This window comes from Bufo gargarizans, chromosome 2 (assembly GCF_014858855.1).
Source record: "Bufo gargarizans isolate SCDJY-AF-19 chromosome 2, ASM1485885v1, whole genome shotgun sequence".
In the NCBI taxonomy this organism is placed as follows: Eukaryota; Metazoa; Chordata; class Amphibia; order Anura; family Bufonidae; genus Bufo; species Bufo gargarizans.
The window spans coordinates 628,928,738-628,952,390 of NC_058081.1; the positions used below are offsets into that span (position 1 = coordinate 628,928,738).

At 43.8% G+C, this 23,653-nt stretch overlaps 1 protein-coding gene across 2 annotated transcripts in view; it reads left to right on the plus strand.

The window, feature by feature from the left end:
• The window catches only part of PLEKHG5 (pleckstrin homology and RhoGEF domain containing G5), a 283,957-nt gene that overhangs the window by 190,230 nt on the left and 70,074 nt on the right, over positions 1-23,653 (plus strand). For both annotated transcript variants that reach the window (XM_044282134.1, XM_044282135.1), the window contains 2 exons: positions 3,742-3,833; positions 7,233-7,369. In XM_044282134.1, coding sequence (XP_044138069.1) covers positions 3,742-3,833; positions 7,233-7,369 — 229 coding nt within the window. The remainder of the gene's footprint in view (positions 1-3,741; positions 3,834-7,232; positions 7,370-23,653) is intronic.

Below are 23,653 nucleotides of genomic sequence, written 5' to 3' on the forward strand. Positions count from 1 at the left end.
CTGTACTGCAGTGAAGAGGTCAGGCACACCGCCAACCACATGTGACCCCTCCTTCTGCATAGAAGTGGGGAGTTTCAGGGGTCATTGGACTCACCATGAACACATTGATACCTATCCTACGGTCATCAATCTAAAAGCTTGGAAAAATCCTTTAGCTCCTTGTCACCAATTAAATATCTATTAAAGGGCCCCTACTTGTTATTTATAATATATTGGACCATTGGATCTATTCTTAAACCAGGGTTCGGGTGAAGCTGCTACCCTTGCATCCCTTAAGGTTACCTCCTTGGAAATTACATTGTGATATTTGGGTTTAGCCGTCCATAACCATTCAATAGCTGTTGGCCGCCAGCTATCTCTCCCGACTCCCTCCCGTCTCCCGATAAACATACATTTCGGCTGAACATGTAAATAGATTCTATGGGGAGAGTTATATAAAGCTGCTGCCCCACACTTCTGGTGGCGGCTTATCTCCCAGGAGGACAAAAGGATTGGGAGAACATTTTTGCTTCCCCCTATTCCTTGTCGGCTTGTCTCCACCGACATCGTCTGTCAGAGGAGAGTCGGGAGCTCCCCACACTTTAGTGTGTCGGGCGAACTTGCAGTTCTCAACAGGTTCAGGAGACAGAAGTATGATGTCTGTGGCCAGTTATATAGTAAGAGCATGGTGCAGGATTTGTATGACTGGGTTTTAGCTGGGAAAATAGGAGTAAAGATGAAAGGGGTTAGGTCGGAGTGGACTGGGTGTAGTGGAAAGGGGAAAGTAGAAAACGGTGTTGGTGTGACATAGGCTTACCCCTTTTCTTAAAGGGTTTGTTCAGCTTTTACTAAGTGATGGCCTAGCCACAGTAAAAGCTATCGGTGGGGGCTTGACACCCCGCTGATTAGGTGTTTGGGTGTAGCTTAGTCTCCGGATGGCCTATCCTGATGGACAACCCCTTTAATAGGTAATGGCAGAGAAGAGGAGCAGCATTTTTGCATCAGACCAGGAACATTCCACCTCCTTGGTGTTTTTGGTCTGGATGGAAGATGGTCTGTTAGTTTAATACCTTACTGTCTGCAGTAGGGAAGTCTTTAAGGGCACTTCTAAATATGCGTCTTTGGAAAAAAAGGGGCCAAAGTAGGTATGGTGCCACTTGTTTTGGTGGTCATGGAGTTTAACAGAACAGCGTTATTTGCACTGGGCTAGGTATCGGGGGACTGGGGTGTGACAGTACAATTAACATATTTGCCACTTCCCAGGTCAGTGCGTTGTGGTTGGGGATCTGTTATCTGCACTGCCTAACAAGTGCCCTGCCAGACCACCCTGGTGCTTGCTGATATATGTTTGTATGTACGTATGTACTTTAATAAGGAGGGTGGGGAGGGGGGATTTATTGGGTTGGTGGGTGATGGGAGATTCGCCTGCACACCTGGAATGAACTCAGCAATGCCCCTAATCACGGTTGATTTCCGTCGCCTGCCATGTTCTGTAACAGGAGAATACACATTAGACATACTGTATGGACGAGGCCCTGGCGTGGTAGCGGTGACTGCATCTCACTTTTCGTTTGACTATTTTCCAGCTTTCCCCTGCCGTCTGTGCGTCCATTTTTTAGCGACCATTGGGAGGTGGTGCTGAAGTCGGGCCAGATATGGTAATACGCAGGGGATAAAGACAAGCTAGGACAGTCTCTGTGTAAACCCAATCTGATGTCCTGAGCGGCGGATAATAGTGCTTACTAATAAAACACGAAGCTGTTACATGTAGATCCATGCTGATGTAGCAGAGCTGAATTCTGTGCATATTGAAAACTTTGAAGAGTCAGGCTGACAATCCAGGGAAGAGCTGCATGCAGTCCTTAGTAGACCCACCTAGAAGGTATTGTAGCGATGAGCGAATCGACTTCGGATGTTTCATCTGAAGTCGATTCGCTCATCCCTAATTGTTAGACTTTGCGTGCTGGCAGCATTAGTCCCTGTGTCAGTCTTTCCTCTCAGGCCCAGGGTGCACCTAGACATTGACGTAAACTGCACTAAAATTTCAATTTGTGCATTTATAATACTGCTGTCTGCTAGGGGAGCTTTCGGTACCCATCAGGAACCAGGGCCTGGTGTGACTGCTACCTCTGCTGCCCCACAGCTACACCCCTGCCACCTCCAAACTGAAGTGTCCAGACATCAGACACGTTCTCTTTCGTATTTGGGTTTGATATTTTTCATTGCAGCTTCACCAAAATAAATACAAATCTAAAAATGGGGAAAGGAAGACAATGGCCGCTGCCTGTGACATCATCTCTTGTTTCTAAACTTAGTTTTCTTCTTCCTTGCCTGTCCCCATTTAGATCGCCCTCACGAAAGGGAAGAGACTGGACATGGCAGCACAGACCATTGTTTAGTCTTCTGCTGCTTTGTTATCCGCAAACGTGGCATCATTGTGTCTTCCATCAGAGGCATCACTCCCAAAATCTGTCCCAGCACCCCTTATGAGGATTGGACATGCCTGAGCCTTGTCTCCCCCAACATCTGCCTTCATGGATGAGTCAGGACTCAGGCCCCCAAACCCATTTGCCATTTAGTATTATTATGTATGGCAATATGATGTAAGCTGTTTACAGTGTGTTCTCTGTATGGCACCATATGCCATGTACCTATACGGCAGTACTATGTAAGCTCTATGTTTCTGTTCTGTAGCTCACAGTTTGGCATCATAATGTAGTTACTGTATGGAACCCTATGGGCCAGATTTATCATTAGCTCAAGTCAAAATAATGGAGTGAAAAAGTCAGCAAACTTTTGCGCAATCAGCTAAAACTGCGCACAAATTTGTGTACTTTTATTGGCTCTGCGCTATACTCGCCAGTTTTCTGAAAGTGGGCGTGTTTTCTTATGTAAATGAATCTCTAGACAGATTTACTATTGCGACAATTTAAAAAAAGTCACAAAAATTTGCGCAATTTCACTCCAGTGAGGACCATGCTTCTCTTGACGTGCGACTTATGTACAGCCACTTACTGAAGGATAAACTGCTACCTGTCAAACCACATTTATCTACAGTAGTGAAGGACCATTAATAAATCTGACTTAGCCAAAAGTGACTTTGGACATATGTAAAAGTGGAGTAAGATGTAAGTGTAATGATAAATCTGGCCCTATGTGTTCTATTTATGGTACTGTTCTTCAAGCTAGGTAAGGTATTGTTCTGCATTCACTATATGGCGCTATTATTTAGTCGCTGTATGGTACTGTGTGTTCTCCGTATAGCACTACTAGTAAGCTATGTATATTTCTGTTCTGTGTTTCCCTTGGGGCACTTTTATGTAAGTTCTTGTTTTGTGTTCCCTCTATGGCACTATTATGAAAGCTCAGTATGGCAGTGTGTGACACTATTCTGTACAGCTCTATGTGGTACTGTTATGTGTTCTCTTCACTATTATGTAGATTCTATATACTAGTATTATGTGTTCTCCTGTACGGCGCTATTAGGTAGGTTCTATCTGTTGCGATTATATGTTCTCTGCATGGTACTCTAATGTAGGCTCCAAGCAGAACTGTTAATTGTCACTTTATTTTGGTATTATTTTAGGTGTTGTATTGCAGTATAGTATTTCCTTCCACAAAGCTTCATCCAGTGTCACCAGCTCACATAGTGATATATAATATTCATATCTGGCCTAGTGATACCTGCTGTGGGGCCATCCTGGTTGTCAGTTCTTATTGCAAATTACATATTGTACACTTAATTTTATTCTGTTTTTGCAGGACCCAAGTAAGGAATGCTTCACATTAAAGTTCGATCTGAATGTGGATATAGAGACGGAAATTGTACCAGCCATGAAGAAGAAATCTCTGGGGTAAATTGCCCTTAGAATGGTTTTATATATCCTGTGCCACGGATTTTCACTCCCTTGTAACACAACGCTCCATCCAATCTCAACGCTCCTTTCATCAATGATAGAGTTAAAGGGGTTGTTTGAGATTTTAACACTAAGGTCCTGTCCTAAAGATATCTATTTGATGTGTACGTAGGAGCAGCAACATGTCGTATACATGGACACATTAGCTGCAGCGCTGCATGATCATCATTGTGCTGATTGGTGGGAGCTTCCCCACTTATTAAGCACTGCTTCCTGAAGCTACCACTAGGGGAAGGTAACTGCCTACAGTTCTATACACCTATTGATCTCATTTGAGGTGTATAAATGTGTATGCTGTGAGCTCCCCCTAGGGGAGGCTGCTGGTAAACAAAATTTTACTGTAAAGGCAAGTTGCTGGAGCAGTTCCATGCTGTTCCCTCCCCACAGGCTTCTTGGAAGCCTTGGTCATGTTCTTCTAACCAGTGTTAGACATTTCTACCTGTGTGACATGTCGCATTGTCTTAATGAAAGATCCCATCCGCCCCAGCGAAGGCAATCACCATGTATGGGTGTATGTGATCCTCCAGGAAGGATTCATACACAAATTAGTTGAGAGTGCCTTCCACATGGACTGGTGGGCCCAGAGAATGCCATGGAAACATTCTCCAGACCATAATGCTTCCACCACCAGCTTGTGTTCTTCCAGCAATGGTTGCAGGGTGTTTGTTCTCTGATGTTTCTCGTCTTACATGCCAACGTCCATCCATTCGATGAAGCAGAAAACGTGACTCATTGGAGAAGGCAACCCTTTGCCAATCAGTGGTTCCAATTCCGATGCAGAAATTGAAGCCTTTTCTGCTGATGCAACTTCATTAGCAGAGGTGCAGTGACCATCCATTTGCTTCGGAGCCCCATACTCAGTAGGGTTTACTGAACAGTTGTTTTAGACACAAGTCTGGTAGCCCGCTGGTTCATTTTGGCGGTGATCTGCTCCACTGTAGTGTGTCGGTCTGCCCTTGTACACTATCAGAGCCAACGTTCACCTGTCACATCAATGGTACATGCTGCTCCGCAGTTTCCATGTCGCTTATTCACAATGATTACATTTGTCCACTCTCCACACACTTCACCACAAAAGCAGGAGAACAGTTCACAAACTGCACAGCCTCAGAAATACTACCACCCTTGGCCCAAAAGCCAATAATCATCCCTTTTTAGAACTCTAATAAATCGCCCCTACTACCCATGACAGCAACGAGGGATATGTGCAGATAACCTATCACACACCTTATATACCCACCAAGCCCTCTCACGAAACCTCACTTCCTTCATGAGCTACATTCTGCCGATATCGAAAGTAGGAAGTGGTCATAATAATGTGACTCCACTGTATATATTAGTATAGGCTCACTAGACTGAACCTTTAAGAAGACAAGCCCATCCTAAAATAAGAATCCTAGTTATTTCTAGACATTTAGACAGGACTTTTGATGTAGAGAAGAGACATGACAGCCGCCTGCTTGTAATTTGCCATCTCATGTTCAGCAGGTAATCAAAGAACTTTGAGAACAAAAAGGTCATTTTGTAGATTAAAGACCCTCACCCTGAGCTGGATCCTTCTCATGATTAGATTGGCTCATTAACAGTGGATGGGGCTGATTTACAGTATAGACCTTTATTGAGCCATGGAGCTGACCTTTCACTCAGGAATGTGGCGGAAAGGTCAGGAACACGGTTTGTATTAGGATTGTAGAAAAGAGAATATTCCGCGGCTCTAAAAGCATTTTGGGTCATTTCTCACATGAAATCAGACAACTTGTTGTGTGTTAACTGATGGATACATAACTTATATATGACTAAAATCTGATATTACTATCCTGTCGGCAGAATAGTACAAGGATATTTACCAGTTTTTTCCCCCGCATCTTTTAGCTTAGTAGCATAATATTTAAGATGGTTATAGGTAATATGTATAAAAACCAGAAGAATGTTATGCAAATCCAGTATATGATAAAATAATAGAGATACAGATAGCTAGCCAACTAGATAGATAAACAGATAGCTGGGAAAAGTGGTAAGATATGAGAGAGAGATAGATAGACAGACAGACAGATAGATAGATAGATAGATAGATAGATACATATGAAAGAGGACCGGGGTCTGGGCCCACAGATTCAGAGGGTACACGATGCCACACAGACACAGACAGCGATCCTTCCTTTTACAACACTTGCATTTACTGAACAGTTATAGTGAAAAAGTAGCTGAGCGTATATAAACAGAATGGTAACAGAGCATAAACACACGAGTAAGGATAATACTGCCTAACACTAACCCAGTACTTGCGTAATTTTCCCCAATGTCCATAAAGCAGCCTGGCTGCGCCTAAATGTTCCTGAGCAAGCTTTAACGTTGGGGTGCACCCTAAGTATTGCGCAATACTATTTGTAATCCAAAGAAGGTCAAGTCTGTATCCTGCAGCTTTCATATATGTCCAAAAGTGTCACTGGAACAGTGCAATGTGATGGGACGCGGCAAAGCCGCATTACAGTTCCTTGGATACTTAGGCGGACTCTTGGCGTTCTCTCCCTGGACCACTGGTCCACTCCCGAACTGGACCATACATCACGTGATTCCCAGAGTCGTCACTGCGAATATTCCCTTGATGCTGTTGCCAGACTCCACTATGAGCCGTAAATCCTCTTCCAGGCTCCACAGGGGTTCTCTCCTGACATCCTCAGCATTTACCAGGCAGCCTCGTTATGGTCACTTCCTGCTCTGCACCGGAACTCCTGCTCTTCCAGGGAGAGTGTGGTGCAGTAAGTTAATATCTTCGTGGAGCCTCAAATCTGCAATTACAGTTCACTATCACCCTTCTGAAGGTCCTACTAAGCCCCTAAATTAACTTTATTTAAACTTTGAAAGACAAAACTGAATATAACTTTTCTCTGCTAACAGATTCAGTGAGACTATATCTTATCCTTTGTCACCATCTACTGACAAAAGAGAGACATTGCAGGCATAATACAAATGACATTCAACAGCATTAATGAACATTGCTCCACACCCTTACAGATAGATAGATAAATGAGAAAGATAGATATTAGATAGATACAGATAGATAGATAGATAGATAGATAGACAGACAGATAGGCTCCATTGAGTAGAGCTGAAACGTTGCTGATTTATGGGTGAATAAGACATCCACTTTTTTAGACGCAATTTGTGGAGTGCTGTCCTCTCTTTACGATTTTTATACAAAGCGGATCTTGGTCGTCGATCCATAGGGGGATTGCCCCTAATCCATCAGTGTGCTGCTTTTTCTTCATCTAGATAGATTGATAGATATTTTACTTGCACTTTCTTAATTAACAAGATAAATTAATCTCATTCTAGAGAAGTCTTGATACCGGCATTTGAAAGGAAAGGAATTGAACTGAATAAGGTGGATATCTTTCTGGACCAGTCCAACACTCCTTTATCCCTCAACTTTGAGGCATACAGATTTGGAGGACATTACCTGAAGGTTAAAGGTAACAGTCTTAACCTACTAATCACATGGGTCTGCAACACGTATGTGGCCTTATGTGTTATACTTGTACAATGTGTATTTATTTCATTGTTATCAACAACAAACACTAGTTATAATTTTGGGGGCTAGAAAATGGAAGAACCTTGTAATCTCATTAATTTGACAACACTGCTCCTACGGGTCAGGGCGTCCAGCAGGAGACTGAGAACATGCGTTCCCCCTCCCCATAACAAAAATTTCAGTACAAGGTCACAACATAATAAAATGTGAAAAATGCAAAAGTGTCTGATGACATTTTAGAACATTACATTTTTATTGTATTTTATAAAATAGTAATTACAATACATAATGTAAATGCAATGCGAGTACCAAAAAATAATAATTTATATTTCTCTAGACCATTGCTGATGTTCTAGGCAATCTACCGTATTTCTCGCCACTTAAAGACACACCTAGGTTTTAGAGGAGGACAATAAGAAAATAATATTTTTCATTAGACCTCAGATCTGACCAGCAATCAGACCAGTGTTAATCAGATCTCAGCTCACAGCCCCAATCAGACCCCCAATGTTAATAAGACCCCCCATTCATCAGTGTGACGGGATTAGCCCCCCATGCCTCATATTAGCCCCCCATTGTCTCATATCAGCCCTTGATTGCCTCATATCAGACCCTTATTGCCTCATATCGGCCCCCATTTCCTCTCATATCAGCTTCCATTGCCTCATATCAGCCCCATTGCCTTATATCAGCCCCCATTTGCCTCTCATATCTGCCCCCATTTGCCTCTCATATCTGCCCCATTGCCATATTTCAGCCCCATTGCCTCTCATATCTGCCCCCATTGCCTCTCATATCTGCCCCCATTGCCTCTCATATCAGCCCCCATTGCCATATTTCAGCCCCCATTACATCATATCAGCCCCCATTGCCTCTCATATCAGCCCCCATTGCTTCTCATATCAGCCCCCATTGCCATATTTCAGCCCCTATTGCATCATATCAGCCCCCATGCCACAGAGCACATAAAATAAAATAAAAACACTTACCCCTCCTGCTCCGAACGCTGCCGCTCCACACCTCCAGCCTTCTTCATGCCGCAGCTGTGCTGTGACCCGGCTCGCACAGCGTGAGGACCAGGAAGCGGTGAGTACAGAGCCTTACCCATAATGGAAGCGCTCATTAGTACTCACCCAATAAGACACAGGGACATTTTTCCCCCATTTTTCAAGGGGGAGGGGTGTCTTATGAGGCAAAAAATACGGTATACTCCTAACCATCAGTCTCAACTGTATATTGTTTGGTGGCTCTTATACCATTTTGTGACCTTTGCTTGGCCATCCCTTGTTGAGCTAAACACGTCTCGTCTAGCCAAGAGTTACACCTCACCACACTTAAATATTATTGTCGCGTTTTGCTACACTTTTTTTGGCAGGGGCATGCTTGCATTGCCAGCCATGTTTGCACAGTTACTCATCATATTTTAGAAGAAGTCACTATCTTTCGTGCCAGAGGATGTTTCAACTTGAGGAGCAGGAGAAACTACAGAGAGTGCTTTACACTTCACCTTGCAGCATTGCTCCATGCGGATTAGACCGGGGGTAATGTTTGCTTTTATTTCATCATCTCCCAAATGAATTATCGGAAAAGAATGTTTCGCTCAGTAAAGACGGTTTGTCAAAATAAAAGTTGGGAAAACCCAATGGTAGGAAACACCTTCAGGAAAGGCTGACAGGATATGCTCGCATTGTAAGTTAGTAGAAGCCACAGACAGAGCTCAGAGCTGAGGAACAGCATTAAGGCTGCCAGGGCGCAGGGAGTTCACCAACTCTTACACTCCTCAAGGTAACTGCGATTTAGCTTGAATAAATATGTATCGCTTCTAATTGCTTTAAAGGGAACCTGTCACCAAGAAAACGTCCGGTCAAGCTCGCCGCAACTTTAAGGGGTGCGGCCAGCTTGACTTCAGGGCCTAATTTACATGAAGTGGGCAGGGGAATAAAAGTGTTATTTTTGCCTGACACCAAGGACAAAACCAACTTTGGAAACAAGCTGCAGACTTCTATAAGGTAATGCTGGCCATTTAATACGCGTCTTCTATGTGACAGGTTCCCTTTAACACATAACATTCATTTTGCGGTGCCCACTATTGGTGCTCAGAGCATCGCCCTCTGGCATTTTTGGTGCATAGGAAAATTCTGGTGCATGGACAAATTTTGGGCGCACAAACAGAATTGTAGCATAAATCTGGTGCAGGATTTACGATACTCCAATTTTACAACGGTCCATATATCTTGCATCCCTACGTTAATGAGAATCGTTGAGGAATGGACTTTGAAAACTGTTTCTGTTTAGATGTTGGGACAAGTTATAGAGAATCTATGATATTAACTGACATAAAGAATGTGTTGCCATGATAGATTATTTGCCAATGTAGCAGTGCTACGTTTTTCAGTGCAGCAGAGCTGAGCTTAGCAGTGTTGCAGGGCTAAGCTTTTCAATGCAGCAGAGCGGACTTTGCCCTTGTAGCAGACCTGCTTGTCACTGCAGCAGAGGTAAGTTTTAGGGCTCATTCAAATGACGGTATGTGTTTTGCGGTCTGCAAAACCCGGATACCAGCCATGTGCGTTCCGCATTTTACGGTCCCTACATGGCTAGCCCTATGATAGAAATGCCTATTCTATCCGCGATTGAGGACAAGAATCGGACTTGCTCTATCTTTTTGCGGTGCCGCGGAACGGAACCTACACGGTGTGCTGACGCATGTTTTGCAGGCCCCATTGAAATTATTGGGTCTGCACCCGTTCCACCCATTCATATGGTCGTCTGAGTGAGCCCTTATTTAGTGCAGCCATTTAATCACATGTGTTAGCTCAGGTTTCCCATAGGATGGCAGGAGAACCTTATCTTAGGTGGTCCACACAAAAGAAGTAGTTGTATGACATGCAGCTCCGCTAAATCTTTACTTTGTAGATTAGGTGGAGGGGTTCAGTCATTTAACTGGATGGTATACGGCATTAGCTCAATATCAGACCTAAACGTTTTGTAGTAAAATGAGACTATGAGCAAAGACATGAAACGCGTCAGCTTGTTATGTTTCTCTGTCCTTGATGTGATATGTTACAGAATATTTAGGGCATTTTTATTTGACTTAAATAAAGAAGATGAATTTTTGGTGCTGGTCTTGGAGATTGGTAACATAGAATATATTCAAATACTGTCCCTTCTCCCACATCCCCTATGTGTCTGAGGGTAGACGAATATTCACATCTCCATATGCAGAGTATACAGGCACAACACCTGGACTGGTGATATACACCGTAAGCACTATATACAATGAAGGAACATAATGTAGTGTCGAGCACCCCCTGATCTAACCAGCCGTGGTGGTTACATGTCTGTCAGTTTCATACTTGCATTCATCCCGTTGATCGGGATTGAACAAAATTCAGGAAACGGTTTTTAGAGGGAGGCGGTCTCCAGGTAATTCTCCAGGCACAGTGAAGCGGAATGTAATGCTGTCAAGTGCACTGAGGGTGGGCTCAAGCCACTGTGTGCACCCTGGCTCCTCTTGCTCCCTCTGCCAGCTCCTCCCTTCTGTATGCTCTTGCCTTCAGCATATGTTTTTAGGTGTCATGAAAATGGCAGAATTACAACTATGCTTATCTCTAAAGTCAGTTTGCAGACCCTTTTAAAATATTATTTTATTATTTATACTTAAAATAAATGCCCCTTAGTGGTGGCTTGATGTCATACATAAAGTACAGGCCTCCAACCGGCTACTCTTATTGTATGATAGCATCCGCCACAGTTATGACATACAGACAATACAGACTTAGGCCTCATGCACACGACCGTTGTGTGCATCCGCGTCCGTTCCTTAATTTTTCACAGTTTAGCGGAGGTCCCATTCATTTCCCAAACTGATAGTCCTCCGTTTTTTCTCTGCATACGTGATTCCAGTCAGTCCAAAAAATATAACCTGTCCTATTCTTGTCAGTGGAAAACAGAGGACCGACCCATTCAAGTCAATGGGTCCGTCAAAAAAACGGATGCACAACTGGATGTCATCCATGTCCGCGTTTTTTTTCTACAAGACTTTGGTGCAATAAAATTACACTTTTCATTAACCTTCCTTTTCTTCCCCTGTCAGACAAAAAAAAAAGGAAGACACAAGGAAACACAATTGAAGCAAAATCGGACACGGACCACTGAAGCCAAATCACTGACAGTGAAAAAACACTGTTGTGTGCATGAGGCCTAGCACAGTGTACAATGTGAATTGGAAGGTAAATGGTGTGGGTAATCTTTCCCTAGTACACACTCTTTCTAACCTTTGTCCAGGGGTCGCCCCTGATGGTGGGGTTCCCTGTCCGCGTACCTTCCCTCCTTTCCCTATAACACCCTAACGGTGATAGTGTAGTGTAAACATATAACATATATACGATGCTGCCACAACATAGATAATTGTTGTACAAAGCAATTATCTATGTTGTGGCAGTATCTTATATATGTTATTTGTTTAGACTACACTATCACCGTTAGGGTGTTATAGGGAAAGGAGGGAAGGTACGCGGACAGGGAACCCCACCATCAGGGGCGACCCCTGGACAAAGGTTAGAAAGAGTGTGTACTAGGGAAAGATTCCCCACACCAACCATCTACCTTCCAATTCACATTGTACACTGTGTAAGTCTGTATTGTCTGTATGTCATAACTGTGGCGGATGCTATCATACATTAGGAGTAGCCGGTTGGAGGCCTGCACTCTATGTATGACATCAAGCCACCATTAAGGAGCATTTATTTTAAGTATAAATAATAAAATATATTTTAAAAGGGTCTGCAAACTGACTTTAGAGAGAAGAATATTGATGAGAGGACCCATAATATCTCAAAACATAAGAAAAGAACGTGTTTACAACTATGCTTATCCTCCGTATGGGAGTGATAGTGGCTCTGGCAAAGACACACAAATCATAGTGGCAAGCCTCACAGCGATCTAGGGCTGGGCAGTGACAGGTGGGCGCACCTTTTATTCCTTTGGAGCACACCCTGATGTTGGGGCTCCTACCTGATGGTGGTTGGGGTGTCCTTGGTCTTATGGGTTTGGTACGAGTGCAAGGCAGGAGATGTAGGTGCGGTGGCCATGGAATGGTGCTGAAGTCAGTAACCAGGCCAGTGGTAGAAAATAATGTCTCTCTTTTCTAAAGTGCAGAATGTGAGTTGTAGGATATCCAATGGTATTAAAGCACAGTTTGAAACAAATCACAGTGCAATACTAGATGGATGGATGGATTGCTGCACAATGATGGGGGTAGTGGTACTCCTTCTCTCTAGAATCCCAAAGTCTCTATCTCTGCAGATTCTAAGGCTGGCAATAAGGTTCTTGCAAACGTGTCTGTAATTCCAGGCTGAGGGGGTTAAGATATGACAATGTTCCCTTTCAAGCCTTAGACATGCTCCACGTGTGAGCATACCCTTATACCAACATGGTCTCCTTTCCGCCTGGTGCATTTGCTATCTCACACCACATGTGACCTTACAAGGATGGCTGGTGAGTGATTGCTTCACTCACCTGTGTTTTTTGCGATGCTCTCCTCTTTAGTCTTGTGGACGTGGCATCCTGAAGAAGGAAAAGGGCCATCTTGAGGCTTTAGGGGCATTTGACAGGAAAAAGGAAACCTGGGTTGAACCTGGCTGAAGCAGATTTCTTTGTTAATGTTACTGAGCTCATTCCCAAGCTGTTGTTCTTTGAAGCTTTGCTCTGGGCCAATGAGAACTTCCTATTGTCTTGAGTACGCTTCCTGCAAATATCTGAATGAGACACTGCTCACGTACATTCTTTTTAATGCAATAATAAAAAATTTAATAAATAGAATATAAAAACATGGCTGCTTTTTTTTGCCAAAACAGCGCCACTCTTTTGGAGGGGCTATGTCTGATTTTGCAGCGCAACCCTGTGCAATTGAATGCTGTAATGTAGGACATGGCTCATGGACTAGGGTGGCGTCACTTTTGGCGGAAAGTGCCCATGTTTTTCTGATCTTATACAACCGTGTACAGCATTGATCTAGGTATCCATTCAGTTGCCAGTCGGTGGTTTAATGGTCAGTGCACCATTCTCACCTTCTTCTGGATCAACCTCGGCTTGTATGTGCAAAAGGTTAAACTCCGTGGGTGGATGGCTTTGTTCAGTAACTGTGAAATCACCACATCAGAGTCTCACGTTGTTGCGATTGTCCGTCACCCATGCTTTACACGGCAGTTCCTTTTTCAACAACAACACTGGCATTTGGAGCAGAACCCAATTTCCCACGTCATGAGCATATAAGTTATCTGGGGGAGAAGGCTCTTTGAGAACCTCTTCCCCCCCCCCAGCAATCAGCCGCCAATGAGATCACAGATCATCATGGAAAGCTACATCACTCCGTGATTGATAGCATCATGGAGAGTGTATGGGCGACTCCTGCACTTTTTGTCATCCCACATCTTTATACCTGGGCACAGAAAGTTGGATATTCACTTTCCTGCCAGTGTCTGTGGAAAGCGTAAAAATGATTCATTCTACAAGAATGTGCACAAAGCAATTTACCGATTTTTTGCATTGCATAATTAGAAGGTGACATTGGCATTAATGATTGTAAACCCAGCTAGTGGGGTATCTGTTCCTGGCCGATATCACAGTGGTCACGTATGGCATAGAGGAGGTAAGAGTCTGTTCATGTGCTTTGTGCTTGGACACACTCGATCCAAGACACCTCTGAGGATGATCTGGCTGCTCAGTAACTAAGGATAGTTTCACACTGGCGTTAGGCTACTTTCACATTAGCGGCAGCCTTCTCCGGCAGGCTGTTCCGGCGGGTGAACAGCCTGCCGGATACGTACTGCCGCTAGTGCAACGGGCGCCTCCCCCTAGGGCCCTCTCTATAACGCGTCCCAGGTGTAGGAATGCCGAGTGGTATGGTGCGGTCTAAATGTCTCTTTATGTGTGTCACGGTGCTCCTACTCCGGACTCCAGGCTTTGGCTCCAAAGCAATAAATACGGGGAATAATTGAGGGATAAAATAATAACTTGAGTCCAGGCCTTGAGATGAAGTTCAACAGCAGCTTTACTTGTATAAACGTTTCTTCCAACGGTTTATAGGCTTTGTCTTGGTTCCAGCAAGCTTTAGCATTTAACTGGCAGGCAAACTCTGCTATATCTGTTTCTCTCACTGCTGTACTGACAGACTGACTGGATAACTCAGCTTCTTCTGTATGCTGCACTTCTTCTCTGTAGTCTGACTCTAGATTATGCCAGGAAACTTTTCTCCTGGCTCCTGAGGCCTTAAGCTTTGGCCTCTATGGCCAGCAGAGCTTAAGGTGTTCTGGCTGGTGTGGGCACGTCCAACAGAGACGTGCCCCTGTACACCCTTCCCCTGTCTAGGGAAGACCTAAACCTAACCACAACTGGTCCCCACCCTTCCTGCAGGAAGTAGGACTGGCCCACTTCTTTCCAGAGGGGGGTTTAAAATGGACTGGAAAGTTCCATTCTATATTCTTTCCAAGTACAGCTCTGCTGTGTTTTCTGCCACCTGCTGGTGAACCAGGCACATTACATTTATAACAGTTACAAACAGATTAGGAATGCACAGTGTATAGGACCTGGACAACAATGCATAAGATGACACTCTGGGGTGTTACACTAGAGCACGCGTGCTGCCGGAAGTCCGCTCCGGCCCCATTCACTATAATGCGGGCAGGCCGGAGGTCCGGCCGCAGCACAGCAAACATGCCGAGCGGCGGCCGGAATAAAACTACGAAATGTATGAATGGGGCCGGAGTGGACTTCCGGCGGCACGTGTGCACTAGCGGCAGCACGGATCCGGAGAAGTCTGCCGCTAATGTGAAAGTAGCCTTAGTGAGATCTGTCAGGCTCCGGAAAATGCTCATTTAACGGGAGATCCAAATCTTTTGACATGTTAAAAAATAATTTGCAGACAGCAGATCGTAGTTTCTAACAACGATCTGTCGCCAGCAAATCGCTATACAGCATGGTGACGAGCAAAGGCATATCGATCACTCCTCCCCATGCTACTGAGGAGATCGATGCATGTAATAGCAGTGGTGTCCGCCGCTAGCGAGCAAGCGATTGCTGGGAGGGAACGCTTCCCTCCCGATAATCATCTGCGACATCGGGCTGTGTAATACAGCCTTAAGGCACTTCCAAAAATAGCCGAACCAGTGCTCAGCTATTGTTGAAAGTCCCGTAGCAGTGAATGGAGAAAGCCTCACGTGCGCGGAGTTCTCCCGTATTCACCATCTTGAGTAGGAGCCTGTCCCAGTGGGACCCACACCTGTAGGAGATTTATGTCATATCCTATTGATATGACATAAATGTCCAGATGGGACAACCTCTTTAACCAGCAAAAGCCTACATCTCTTTTAAGTAGAAGGAATGCAGTGAGTATGCTTGGGTCACTTTACTTCACCTCCGGATGGAACCATAAAAACACAGTACACAAATAGTCTAGAAATACACTTTATTAAGTCATCATAAATAATGTTAAAAAGTCAGTAGCAGCGGCATGGCATATACAAAAGAAAAATAGAGCCATTATGGGCGTGTAACGCTCCAAAACAGTCCCATAGATCAGGCATGGTCAACCTGCGGCCCTCTAGCTGTTGCAGAACTACAACTCCCATCATTCCCTGACAGCCTCCAGCTATCATTCTACAGAAGGGCATCGTGGGAGTTGTAGTTTTACAGCAGCTGGAGGGCCGCAGGTTGAGCATGCCTGCTTAGATGAACTCGGCGCAGACCATTAATACACCCCCTGGTCTGAGCCACACTGGTCGTTATCATTTTCTATAATGTATTCCCTAATGAACTGTGTCTTATATGAATTGCACTTTGCATAGTTATTTAATGAGGTTTGAGCTATATTAGTTAGCGCCATTCCCTATTGTATCATATAGTACTTGGTTTGCACTAGGCACTTTAGAATATCTATTTATTGTATCTGTTGGGAATTGGATTTTACAGGGGAAGTAGTACTGGTCTGCGCCTAGTTCATCTATGGGACTGTTTTGTAGCGTTACACGCCCTTAATGGTTTTATTTTTATTTTGTATATGCATGCCGCTGCTACAGACTTTTTAACATTATTTATGATGAATTAATAAAATTCTTTACTGGTAGCTTTATTTGTTGGAGGCCAGTAGAGGGCGCTATAACAACATTAATTATAAGTGGATAGAACAGTGTTTATAATTAGCAATGGTAATTTTATGATCTCATAGTGTTTATTGCACTGCCATTGTTTTTGACCTATTTAAGCTCATATATTCTGTATTTCTTTATTCTTATTTTCTCTCTCTCTCTCTCTCTCTCTCTCTTTTCTGTGTTTCACAGTTTTAAATTTTTTGAGTCCTGTTGACTCCAGAATGCAGTTTCGGGTCATATTTCAGGGCAATTTTAAAAGTGGCTGTTGGTTTAGCTGATGTCATGACGTAGCGAGGAGCTACGTTGCGCCTCTTCCCTCTCCTGGCTTTATAAATAAGTCATCTTCCGTCTCTATGAATAAGTTACCCTTCTTATGAGCTTTGAATATGTCTCCCTGACCCCTCGGCTGTTTATTAGACATATACGGTATATGTGAATAAGTGCCCACAGCCTGTGCTGTTTGTAATACTTCTGATTCTGATATCAAATAAGCATTGGGACTGATTTGGATGAACTAATGCTGAATCTTCATTTTGGAGTATTGAAATATAACTAAACCGGAGGAAAAGAAGGAAGAGGAGGAGGGGAGAGAGAGGGAAGGGGGAAGGGAAAGAAAAAGGGAAGAGGGAAAGGGTTAGTAAAAAAAACAAAAAAGTGTGAAACAACTGAAAATATGTCATATTCTAGGTTCTTCAAAGTAGCCACCTTTTGCTTTGATTACTGTTTTGCACACTCTTGGCATTCTCTTGACGAGCTTCAAGAGGTAGTCATCTGAAATGGTCTTCCAACAGTCTTGAAGGAGTTCCCAGAGATGCTTAGCACTTGTTGGCCCTTTTGCCTTCACTCTGCGGTCCAGCTCACCCCAAACCATCTCAATTGGGTTCAGGTCCGGTGACTGTGGAGGCCAGGTCATCTGGCGCAGCACCCCATCAGTCTCCTTCATGGTCAAATAGCCCTTACACAGCCTGGAGGTGTGTTTGGGGTTATTGTCCTGTTGAAAAAAAAAAGATGGTCCAACTAAACGCAAACCGGATGGAATAGCATGCCGCTGCAAGATGCTGTGGTAGCCATGCTGGTTCAGTATGCCTTCAATTTTGAATAAATCCCCAACAGTGTCACCAGCAAAGCACCCCCACACCATCACACCTCCTCCTCCATGCTTCACGGTTGGAACCAGGCATGTAGAGTCCATCCGTTCACCTTTTCTGCATCGCACAAAGACACGGTGGTTGGAACCAAAGATCTCAAATTTAGACTCATCAGACCAAAGCACAGATTTCCACTGGTCTAATGACCATTTCTTGTGTTCTTTAGCCCAAACAAGTCTCTTCTGCTTGTTGCCTGTCCTTAGCAGTGGTTTCCTAGCAGATATTCTACCATGAAGGCCTGATTCACACAGTCTCCTCTTAACAGTTGTTCTAGAGATGTGTCTGCTGCTAGAACTCTGTGTGGCATTGACCTGGTCTCTAATCTGAGCTGCTGTTAACCTGCGATTTCTGAGGCTGGTGACTCGGATGAACTTATCCTCCGCAGCAGAGGTGACTCTTGGTCTTCCTTTCCTGGGGCGGTCCGCATGTGAGCCAGTTTCTTTGTAGCGCTTGATGGTTTTTGTGACTACACTTGGGGACACTTTCTACGTTTTCCCAATTTTTCGGACTGACTGACCTTCATTTCTTAAAGTAATGATGGCCACTCGTTTTTCTTTACTTAGCTGCTTTTTTCTTGCCATAATACAAATTCTAACAGTCTATTCAGTAGGACTATCAGCTGTGTATCCACCTGACTTCTCCACAACGCAACTGATGGTCCCAACCTCATTTATAAGGCAAGAAATCCCACTTATTAAACCTGACAGGGCACACCTGTGAAGTGAAAACCATTTCAGGTGACTACCTCTTGAAGCTCATCAAGAGAATGCCAAGAGTGTGCAAAGCAGTAATCAAAGCAAAAGGTGGCTACTTTGAAGAACATAGAATATGACATATTTTCAGTTGTTTCACACTTTTTTGTTATGTATATAATTCCACATGTGTTAATTCATAGTTTTGATGCCTTCAGTGTGAATCTACAATTTTCATAGTCATGAAAATAAAAACTCTTTGAATGAGAAGGTGTGTCCAAACTTTTGGTCTGTACTGTATATATATATATATATATATATATATATATACATAAAAAGAGAGGGAAGGAAATGGCGGAACATGCATCTCAAAAAATGGGGTAGAAAACACTTGAAGAGTCAAAAATAGATCCGTTTTTTAAAGTCCCCAAATATAATTACAAGAGCAGGACAAAAAGGGACGGATGATTTAAATGGTTAAAAAAATGCTGGATCCTGAGTGGGTGAAGTAATGGAGGAGGATCTTCAGAATGAAGAGGTGAGGAGGCGAGGAAGAGTTAAATTATTAATCTATTGTGGAGCCTGCCCCACTAAAAGAAATGCTGGCCGCGGTAAAAAAGAAAAAGGACATTTAATACAGAACATCTCAACGCAGCTCAGGGTAATCCAGACAGATGTGGTCCTGATAAGGGATGATGGTTACAAAGATCCAGGACAGAGTTACAACTATAGAAAAAACTGTGGGGTCCTTGGAGAACGAAGCCAAAACATCCAAATCTGAAATTTCCACATTAAGAATTGTGGCAGGCGCAGCACTATGAAGTGCCTTTTGCGCTGTGGCATTAGAAGAATTCTGATATCTCTGACTCTTAGTCTAACCAGACTGTCTATTACTCTGTAATTCCTCTAGCGCCGTTCTATGGAAACAGTAGGTTTAAGGAGCACACCAAATGCTTGAAATAACTTCTTTATTAACTTCAACTTTTCTTCATATAACACTGCCTACTCCGCAGCAGATGGTCCATGTAAAAAAAGTGTGTTAAATAAAGTATCACAAAATGGCGGTTTGCATAAGATGGTGGTTCAACTGGTCAGTCTTGTCATTCAACATAAAATGGTGGATATATTTCTCTCTTCAGTATCTGTACTGTCACTTTAAGTTATATATGATCTCTCTGAGAGGTATATCTGAGATTTAACAGTTCTACTGGCTAAACTGGGTTTGCAGTTTGCAGTAACTATTTGCAGATTGGTTGAGTATGATCTGGAATGGTTGTATGCAATTTGGATTGCAATATGGAATTTTAATTTGGATTGTGAACTTTGTAGTTTGCAATTGTAGCTTGCAATTTATATTTGCAATTTGGTGGCACTGTAAGCAAACACAAATATAACTGGTTCAGTATACAGTTCTAATCACTATATTAACAATATAAACATTATATAACTGTTCTAAATACCTATTTTGGCCTCTTGTTCCCATAAAAACATAGCTCTCAGTGGAGTGAATGTCTCTTCAGTCGAGCTGGCCTTGAACTTTGCGCGTTCGCGATTTCGCCGAACTTGCGAACATAAGGCAATATTCGCTCCTGCCATATTCTTTTACATTGTGAAGAACTTTGACGAGATGTTTTTAGCACATGGACATACCCCCTACCTTATAACTAAACCTGATCTGGCCGCCATTTTACATTCATTCTTTGGCCAGTGTAGGGAGAGGTTGCTGTGTGGAGCAGGGACAGACTGTTTCAGACACCAAATGCTAGCTAATAGGGCCACAAAAGTCCTATTTTAGGACTGGTATACAGTCATGTGAAAAAATTAGGACACCCTTTGAAAGCATGTGGTTTTTTGTAACATTTTTAATAAAAGGTTATTTCATCTCCGTTTCAACAATACAGAGAGATTAAAGTAATCCAACTAAACAAAGAAAACTGAAGAAAAGTCTTTTCAAGATCTTCTGTAAATGTCATTCTACAAAAATGCCTATTCTAACTGAGGAAAAAGATAGGACACCCTCACATGTATTCCCTCTTAAATTGGCTCAGATCTCACACAGGTATATCACACCAGGTGCACATAATTAGTAGATCGTTACTCTGCATGTTGAATGAGGCTTGCCCTATTTAAACCTCAGACATTTAGTTTGGTGTGCTCCTGACTGTTGAAGTGAGAGTGAGCACCATGGTGAGAGCAAAAGAGCTGTCAGAGGACTTCAGAAAAAAGATTGTAGCAGCCTATGAGTCTGGGAAGGGATTTAAAAAGATCTCAAAAGATTTTGAAATCAGCCATTCCACTGTCCGGAAGATAGTCTACAAGTGGAGGGCTTTCAAAACAACTGCCAACATGCCCAGGACTGCTCGCCCCAGCAAGTTCACCCCAAGAGCAGACCGCAAGATGCTAAAAGAGGTCTCCAAAAACCCTAAAGTGTCATCTCGAGAACTACAGCAGGCTCTGGCTACTGTTGATGTAGAAGTACATGCCTCTACAATCAGAAAGAGACTGTACAAGTTTAACTTGCATGGGAGGTGTGCAAGGAGGAAACCTTTGCTTTCCAAGAGAAACATCGAGGCCAGACTGACATTTGCCAGAGATAAAGTTGACAAAGACCAGGACTTCTGGAATAATGTTCTTTGGACAGATGAGTCCAAAATTGAATTATTTGGACACAACAGCAGAGGACATGTTTGGCGTAAACCAAACACAGCATTCCAAGAAAAGAACCTCATACCAACTGTGAAGCATGGAGGTGGAAGTGTCATGGTTTGGGGCTGCTTTGCTGCAGCAGGACCTGGTCAGCTCACCATCATAGAATCCACGATGAATTCTACTGTGTATCAGAAGGTGCTTGAAGAACATGTGAGACCATCAGTTAGAAAATTAAAGCTGAAGCGGAACTGGACCATGCAACATGACAATGACCCAAAACATACTAGTAAATCAACCAAAGATTGGCTGAAAAAGAAGAAATGGAGAGTCCTGGAATGGCCAAGTCAAAGTCCAGATTTGAATCCCATTGAGATGCTGTGGGGTGACTTGAAAAGGGCTGTACGTGCAAGAAACCCCTCAAACATCTCACAGCTGAAAAAGTTCTGCATTGAGGAGTGGGGTAAAATTTCCTCAGACCGATGTCGAAGACTGGTAGATGGCTACAAGAACCGTCTCACTGCAGTTATTTCAGCCAAAGGAGGTAACACTCGCTATTAGGGGCAAGGGTGTCCTATCTTTTTCCTCAGTTAGAATAGGCATTTTTGTAGAATGACATTTACAGAAGATCTTGAAAAGACTTTTCTTCAGTTTTCTTTGTTTAGTTGGATTACTTTAATCTCTCTGTATTGTTGAAACGGAGATGAAATAACCTTTTATTAAAAATGTTACAAAAAACCACATGCTTTCAAAGGGTGTCCTAATTTTTTCACATGACTGTAGGTGTGCTATCGATAGGTGTGACATACTGAGGGGTGTGATATACTTATAATATACTTTCTAACATAGAAAGTATATTATAGTGTATTTCTATTGTGCTGCAGTTGTGTGCAGTTCTGCTGCGATACTGCAGCCACACAGAGTGCCAAACGCTATTGGAACCAAAAATTTCTACTGGTGTGATTTACCAGTTGCCCCCCCAAAAAAATTGATTGAAGCAGGAGTGTTATATACCAATAATATACTTTCTATATAGTGCGTTTAGGTAGTGCAGCATTTGTTTGCGGTTTTGCTGCGTTACCGCATCTACACAGAGTGAGAAACACTATTGGAACATAATTTCTACTGGTGTGATATACCAGTTGCCCCCCAAAAAAGTGATTGAGGCAGGGGTATGATATACCTTCCACAAATACTGCTCTTCTATAGGGACTTTTGTCACAGGGTCATTTTGAAAAGGACAGGCAGAGGAAGAGGCAGACCATTCCACAGGGGTGGTAGGGGTCGGGCAGATGCACCAGGCCGGAGCCTAAGTGGGAAATTGCAGAAGGTGCGTGCGATTACGTCAAAGCACGCACCAGACTTGGTTGAGTGGCTTACTCAGCCTTCCGCTTCTGCACCCTCCTTATCCTCTCTATCTGCATCCTCTTTACCTCTTCACTCTCTGCTGTGTGCACCCCCAAAGACACCACCACCACCACGATATCCCCTCCGCTCGAGTCAGAGGAATTATTTTCCCATCTATTACAAGACCTTACCGCCATTCTTGGCATTGGATCAGGAAGAGGAGGTGACAACGGTCGCCACCCAGCAGTCTGACGACAGTACCCAGATCAGCTCAAGGAGGGTGGTCCCCGCTGTTGCTGCCTACTCTGAGGTCTCTAATGTCAGTGGTGGTGAAGGTGACGATGATGACGTGTCGATGGACGTCACGTGGGTGCCAACAAGAGAGAAAGAGGAGGGGAGTTCAGAGGGAGAGACAGAGCAGCAGATAGGGAGGAGAAGGAGGAGAAGCAGGCAGAGCTGACAGTGCACAGGAGGCAAAAAGCAGACTGCTAAAGTATCTGGAACGAGGCAACGTGTCTGCTGCTGACAATAGTGTTGCCATCTGCAGCCTGTGCTGTCAACCCATAAGTCGCGGTAAGCCCAACACTCACCTAGGGACGACCGCCTTAAGAAAGCACCTGGCTTCCCATCACCGAGCCCAGTGGGAGCAACACCGTCAGAACCCACAAAGCCACACTCCCGGCGCTCCCCGTCCTGCATGTTCTCCTTCTCCTCTCTCCTCCCAGTTGTTCTCCTCTCCACCTTCCACCGTGCCATTGTCGCGTTCATCTGGCAAAAGGCAGGCTTCCTTGCCCCAAATGTTCGAGCGAAAAAAGATGATGATGCCGGATAACCCTCTTGCCCAATGGCTGACCTCTGGCTTGTCAAAACTGCTAGCCCGCCAACTACTGCCATATAAACTGGTGGACTCAGAGGCCTTTATAAAATTTGTGGCCATTGGCACACCGCAATGGAAGGTGCCCGGAAGGAAACATTTCTCCCAGAAGGGCATCCCTCAACTATATGACCACATTCAGCGGCAATGTAATATATCTCTGGCACACAGTGTCGGTGCCAAGATTCATCTGACCACAGACACATGGTCCACCAAACATAGGCAGGGAACGTACATAACTTTTACTGCCCACTGGGTGAACCTGCTGACGGCCATCAAGCATGAAACCTGTGGCACCCGTGTGGATTTGGTGTTACAGCCACAGACTGCATGCAGGCCTTCCTCTTCTCCTACTCCATCCTCCCTCTCCTC